General features: G+C 42.7%; 1 protein-coding gene across 1 annotated transcript; it reads left to right on the forward strand.

Moving 5' to 3' along the window:
* The first annotated feature begins 5074 nt into the window (after positions 1 to 5074).
* LOC139661036 (E3 ubiquitin-protein ligase TRIM39-like) lies at positions 5075 to 7142 on the forward strand. Its single transcript, XM_071539356.1, has one exon. It carries the CDS (start codon positions 5363 to 5365, stop codon positions 6764 to 6766), a length of 1404 nt encoding a protein of 467 aa, XP_071395457.1. The 5' UTR covers positions 5075 to 5362; the 3' UTR covers positions 6767 to 7142.
* The last annotated feature ends 286 nt before the right edge of the window (positions 7143 to 7428 follow it).

The following is a 7428-nucleotide window of genomic DNA, read 5'->3' on the forward strand; positions in this document are numbered from 1 at the left end:
TCCACTGTCTGAATGAGCTGAATGACTGTTCTCTAGTGGAGGAGATCCAACAGTACCTGAGTTCAGGAAGTCTCTCGAGAGCCAGACTCTCCCCTGCTCAGTGGTCGGCTCTGGTCTTCATCTTACTGTCATCAGAAGAAGAGCTGGACATGTTTGACCTGAAGAAATGCTCTGGTTCAGAGGAGGCTCTTCTGAGGCTGCTGCCAGTGGCCAAAGCCTCCAATATAGCTCTGTAGGTGGATAGATACTTTTTGGATAGATGCTTTTACAGAGGAGAAAATAGAAAAATAAATAAGTAGTTGTTTGTCTTCATCACTAATTCTTCTTCAGGCTGAGTGTCTGTCAGCTGTCAGAGAGAAGCTGTGAAGCTCTGGCCTCAGTTCTCAGCTCCCAGTCCTCTAGTCTGAGAGAGCTGGACCTGAGTAACAACGACCTGCAGGATTCAGGAGTGAAGCTGCTCTCTGCTGGACTGGGGAGTCCACAATGTAGACTGGAGACTCTCAGGTCAGGATTCCTCAACCTGGTCAACAGATGACCATTTAAATCCTGCTTAACTCACAGAGTAACATCAGTGAATAGATTCCTAACTTGTGACCTGTGGAGGATTTGCTCTGCTCTTATGATTGTGGTAACAACCTTTCACTCTACTTTCTGTCCTCTATGAACTGTGTTTTGCTTTCTATCAATATATTTCATTATTTACCTCCTTGCTGTCTCTGTTGTTGAGACCTAAAATACCAGAAAGGATTTCTAAGATTCTGCAGCAAACTGATCCAAGAACTGCCAAACTGACCAAATGAAAGCACAAAGCAGATCATTGGAGCAACAGTTTGGAGTGGTGACCGCTGCAGTTTTTACTAAAAATTAAATCACATTATCATAGCTAACATCAGAGCAGATACTGATTATCTAACATGTAACTTGTTTTAAGGGCATTTATACTGAGAGCTTGGCTCTCTTTTCCAGAAAACACTTGTGTAGAAAAGCAGTAGGTTGTGTAGAAAAAGTAAAAAAGGCTGGTGTTTTTTAATGCATTGCTTACCGTCAACAAATCCTATGAAAATAACAAAATCAGCAATGATTTTGTTTTGCCAGCAAGTCTCGTCCATGTAGCCGGTGCCCAATGCAGCCATGTCCCAGCAGCCATAGAACTCCATTGTATTAAAAAAAACTATTAAAAACCCGTCACAGAGCCATGCATCATTGCATTTCATCATCACGATGCACCGGGCCAGCCGACTTTTTCCTCAAACAACTTAATAAGTCGGCTGTAAACACGTTTTCCATCTCAGGAAAGTAGTTCCATAGCACAGAAAATAGTCCCCTTTAAATAAACTTAAAGGATAAGGCTGGTGTTTTTTAATGCATTGCTTACCGTCAACAAATCCTATGAAAATAACAAAATCAGCAATGAATTTGTTTTGCTGACAAGCCGATGCCCGATAAAGCCATGTCCCAGCAGCCATAGAACTCCATTGTATTAAAAAACTATCTTTTTTTTTTTTAAGATTTATTTTTGGCACTTTTTTATGCTTTATTAGACAGATATAGTGAGAGAGAGACAGGAAGGTATGGGAAAGAGAGCAAGGGGAGGACATGCAGCAAAGGACCACGGATTCAAACTCGGTTGGCTGCGGGAAGGACTGAGCCTTATGGTACGTGCGCTACTCAGTGAGCCACCCGGGCGCCCCCTATTTAACAAACAAATAGTAAACATGTGACCAGTGATGTAGTTCCACTCTTGGGTGAGTCAGTGATTGCTGAGTGTACTTGAAATATGAATGAAATTGTATAAGCATTTTGGTATGGGACAATGAAAGGACAGATTGACCATATATTTCTGTTGCCTACTCTCCTCAGAATTAGGCTTACAAGTTATATCTTGAAATGTAGTAACTGTAATTGTCCTGTTTTTACTCAATACAGTACAAAATATAAGAACTACAATACGCAATAAATACAATCCGTACATTACACAATGTACACCACAATACAATTTATAATACAATATACAATATAACATACAACACCAGGAGCGTGAGTGTTATGAATATAAATGCTAAATGATAAGTGATATATGGTATCGCACAGTAGGTAAGTGGTAATATGATATAAGTAGTCAACACTGATGGCACAGTGGTAGTGCAGTGATGAGAGCGACAGCTGCATTGAACTTAACCTACACAGGAGAGGAAAACCACAGGCAGGAAACTCTGCCTGAGCCTTCACTAGTGTGTGTTTGCTTAAGCTAAACACAAGCTAACTACAAACTCTGTAGGCTACTTTTTTGGTTTGGGGGACTAACATTTTGTCCAACTGAGGTCTGTCGACACGCGAGGAACACCGGCAGAGTGCGGTCGAACTTTCACTGTGGTTTATAAGCTTATACGCATATAAGCATGTCACCACTCCCCTCTCCATCCAGTTGTGAGAACTGTGCAAGTCGTTGTCTTGGGATAACAGAGCTGTGGGAAAGAATATCTACTTTATACAAGATTGGCGAGGAGGAGAAGCACTTGGACTCTATAGTGTCTTTTGGCCCAGCACCAGCTGCCTTGGTGGAGGAGTTAAATGCCACAGTCCCTCTTCTTTGTGTGGCACAAACACAGACTGACGACCCTTGGTTTAGCCTAGGAGCCAGGCCTAAGGTCCCACTCAGCTCGACCCCACAACAGCAGGAGCCCTGGAGGATCGCTGGCAGGCCAGGTCGAGGGAACAGTGGAAGGAGCGCTCCGCGTCCACCGTCAACACGGGTCGAGCTGACGAATAGGTTTGGCATTCTGGGTGAGGAGGACTTTCCTTCACTGCCTTCACTGACTGCAAAACCTCCTGAGCCTGCCTGCACCAGGAAGGGTCGTCCCGAGTCCCATGCCGCGCGCCCAGACGAAGGATCAGAACCGAGGCTTCGCTTAACTAAAGCGCACCCGTGCTTCACCGCCTCGCCTCGCGCCCTCCCACCACCTCATAGGGAGTCCCAGTCCAGCAGCCCTCGGACTGCCAGTGAAGACCGGCCACCGGAGCAGCAGCAGGATTGCCGGGCTTGGAACCAGCACGCACCCCCGTTTGCAGCTGTTGGAGACCCAGTCCCTGACTCATCTGCTGCTGGAGACCAAGTCCCTGGTTCCAGATATCGAGGTAAGCGTCCCCCTCCATCATCGCTTACCACAACGTTGATTCTGGGTTCATCGATGGTCAGGGATGTCAGGAATCCTACAGCAGCGACGTACTGTTATCCGGGTGCCCGAGTGCAGGATGTATGGGAAATAAACATATGAAATATGTGTCACTAGAAACTGAAATTGAATTATTTATATTTGAATTTGAATTGCTCAACTTGAATAATTGCATTAAAAAACTGAATTTGAATCACATCATTTGAATTTGTATTATTTAACTTGAATAATTGCATTGAAAAACTGAATCTGAATAGCATTATTAGAAATTGAATTTATTAGTTTGAAACTAAATTCCAATAAACTTGAAACTGGATGTAATATTATGAAATTTAATTAATTTGCTCTGAAACTGTATTCGGTTCTCAAAATTTAAATTCAGTTCTTGTAATTCAAATTCAGTTCTTTCAATTCAATTTCAGTTTACTGAGACACATCCTGGTCATTGAGGAAGAGCAATCGAGTGCAGATTCACAGAACTCCTTTTCGGCCAATCAGCACCTACTGTATGTTTTTGACCATTTCCTTCACTCCCATTGATCCATGAACTTGATACACGTTGAAGAACGTTTCTTTGGATCATGGATGAGGGCTGGGACTGGGCTGTCAAATACAGTAATATCAGTTTACCATATATTTTAACAATCTTTTGACTGTTTAACTGATGTTAACATTATAGCTATTGTTGTAGAATTCTGCACTCCACATTCACTGAACCACTCTATCCTGGGTTTGGGTTCAGGTCTGGGTTTATGATTACGTCTGGTTCCTCAGTGTCTCAGAGAGAGAGAAACACTCACACTGCTGACCAGAGACAGCTGCTGAAACTAACCTACCAAAACAAAGCTTTTGGAAGAAACTTACCCTGGCTTGGTGTGCCATAAGGTTAGCGGATCTAACTGCAGACATGGAGGACGTCCTGAGGACAGCACATGGAGCAGAGCAAAAGAGAGCTTCGTCTTCCAATTTATGATTGGTACACCCCCCCCCCCCCCCTCACCACTCTGCCAACTTCTACTTTGGTGTGCCACAGTGGGAAAACAAAACAAAGGGACAAGTGAGTGGTCATAGGAGAAAATCCCACATGTCTATTATGAAATCACCACAGAATTACAAATTTTGAGATAAATGGATGAAATTTACCACATTTCATCTACAACATCTCCTCTGTCTGCCAAAATATTTTTGTGAAGATTCAGAATATATTGTCAAATTCATTGAAAAAAATGTGTAAAGTACCATTTACAGTAAAACATTTAAATGCACTGTGGGCTCAATTTTTGATGTTGTGTACCAAGTTTGGTGCAAACCGAACAAACAATGTGAAAGTCATTAGGTTTAATTAGTTTTACAGTTTTTGAAAAAATCTGGTTGAAAAACAAAATGAGGTTGAGAGTTAAAAATGAACTATAGTGCAATATACAGCATAGTTTGATTGTTTTTAATCAATTGTGTGTACTCAAGATTCAGCAAATACGTTTGAATATACTCAGAAACAAATTATTAAACAAATTATTACCTGCAGGACAAAGTTTCTATCACTGCAAAGACTCATTTGACTTGTATTGTCCGGAAAACATGAAACAACATCAACACCTGTCACTCTTCAGCACTTCATTCAGTCTAAAAGGACGCCTTGGTCACTTAAAACAACACAAACTTACATTTCAGGCAATTTCAATGTGTCAATCAGAGTTAAACAGCCAATGATGTACAAGAAAATTTGATGTGGCACCAAGGTTGGCCAATCACAGCCACCCTTTTGGATTCGCCCCTGCCTTGAGTCACATTTGCCAAATCATTAGTTCATCGTCATAATTTAATTTTGAAGCAAGACAAAGCTCTGCCCCTTATCTGCTTCACCCGACACAAACCAGGAAACAGGCTGTCACTCTTCCTCTCCTCACTGAGAAGAGACACACACACCGAGAGACAGACGATAAGATTCACAGGAGGGAATACTGGAATACTGGAATACTGGAAATACTGGAATACTGGAATACTGCCACTTCAACCTGCTGCTGACTCCACACACTGAACAGGAGATTTAGAGAAACACGACTCAAAGTGAAGGTAACTTTTAGGGAACTTTCTAGAGGAGGAAGTGGTGCCACGACTGGCTGACTCACTTCCTGTTTGAGCTTCCTGTTTGTCTGCCTGGTGAGTTTTCAGCTTCACTCAGAGAGAAAATGTCTTCCATATCAGAGGAGAATCTCTCCTGTTCTGTCTGCCATGACATCTTTAAAGATCCTGTCGTCCTGTCATGTACCCACAGCTTCTGTAAAGCCTGTCTGCAGAGCTGGTGGACAGAGAAACAAATACATGACTGTCCAATTTGTAAGAGAAGATCTTCAAAGAATAATCCACCTGTTAGCTTGGTGTTAAAGAACCTGTGTGAGGCTTTCTTACTGGAGAGAGATCAGAGAGCTTCAGCAGGATCTGAGCTTCTCTGCAGTCTGCACTCTGAGAAACTCAAGCTCTTCTGTCTGGACCATCAGCAGACAGTGTGTGTTGTCTGTCTGCATTCAGAAACACACACCAACCACAGAATCAAACCCATCGATGAAGCTGCACGGCATCACAAGGAGGAACTTCAGGAATCACTGAAGCCCTTACAGGAGAAATTGAAGCTCTTTAATGAAGTTAAAGGAAACTGTGATCAAAAAGCAAAACACATTAAGGTCCGGGCCCGACACACAGAGAGGCAGATTAAGGAGCAGTTTAAGAAGCTTCACCAGTTTCTACAAGAGGAAGAGGAGGCCAGGATCGATGCAGTGAGGGAGGAAGAGGAGCAGAAGAGTCAGATGATGAAGAAGGAGATTGAGGGTCTGAGCAGAGAGATAGCAGCTCTTTCAGACACAGTCAGAGCCATAGAGAAGGAGCTGAGAGCTGAAGACGTCTCGTTCCTGCAGAACTACAAGGCTACAGTGGAAAGAGTCCAGCGACGCCTGCTGGAGGATCCACAGCTGGTCTCAGGAGCTCTGATAGACGAGGCCAAACACCTGGGCAACCTGAGCTTCACAGTCTGGGACAAGATGAAGGAGATGGTCTCCTACACTCCTGTGGTTCTGGACCCAAACACTGCCTATCGAGAAATCATCCTGTCTGAAGATCTGACCAGTGTGAGACGTGGAAGGAGACAGCAGCTTCCTGAAAACACAGAGAGGATTGACTGGTACCACTGCTCTGTCCTGGGATCTGAGGGATTTAACTCAGGAACTCACAGCTGGGATGTTGAGGTTGGAGACAGTGCAGACTGGGAACTGGGTGTGACAGCAGAATCTGTCCAGAGGAAAGGACTCATATGGTCTGGATTATGGACAATACAGTTATATAATGGTAAATACAGAGCATTCTCCTCATCAGATCCACTCACTGATCTCCCAGTGAAGAAGAAGCTCCAGAGGATCAGACTGCATCTGGACTGGAACAGAGGAAAACTGTCATTCTCTGATCCTGATACTAACACACACATACACACCTTCACACACACCTTCACTGACAGGCTGTTTCCATACTTTTACACTGGGAATAGACTCCCTCTGAAGATTTTACCAGTGAAGGTCTCTGTAACAGTGGACCAGCACAGTTAGAGGTGATAGTGATGATGATGATGATGATGATGATGATGATGGTTAAGGTTCAAACACATTGAGACAGACTGTCAGTGTGGCAGTGGAATCTGTTGTACTGTCAGAAGACTTTTGTTTCAGTGTGTAGAAAAGAGTTACTCACCCTAGAACTCAGTTTCCCATGATCCTCTACTCCCTCACTCTTGACCTTTCACCTGCCACTCCACCTCACTGCCCAGCTGTGTATGATTAGGACTGATGCACTCAGTTTGTTCCCTTTGTCTAACAACTGTGTTCCAACAACCTTCCAACTGACCATCGGTCCCGCTGCCTTAAAGATTGTGTATATATGACAAATGTAAGTGATTATTTACTGTTTGAATTGTTGATGGTGAAAGATATTTTTATTATAATGTACATTTGTTTAATATATTTTTATGATTACTGTTGGATGCACTAAACTGGTGTTTAGATGTCAACTGTAATCATCATTCAGCTTTGGCAGTTATTATTTATAGTTGGTGTTATTTTGGTTAGTTTATAGTCTAATCAGTATATTTGTAGGTAAGTGACAGTTTAACTTCATTCAATATTAATAATTCCTCATGTATCTGTAGTAATGTGCACTGGTAATATTTGTGAATGTTTGAATTGAATACTCAATTTGATTGAGGTTGATTGTT

The sequence above is a fragment of the Centroberyx affinis genome, unplaced genomic scaffold (genome assembly GCF_046629955.1).
Source record: "Centroberyx affinis isolate AG114_WGS23_722 - 3 ecotype Tasmania unplaced genomic scaffold, CSIRO-AGI_Caff_v1 ptg003437l_1, whole genome shotgun sequence".
In the NCBI taxonomy this organism is placed as follows: Eukaryota; Metazoa; Chordata; class Actinopteri; order Beryciformes; family Berycidae; genus Centroberyx; species Centroberyx affinis.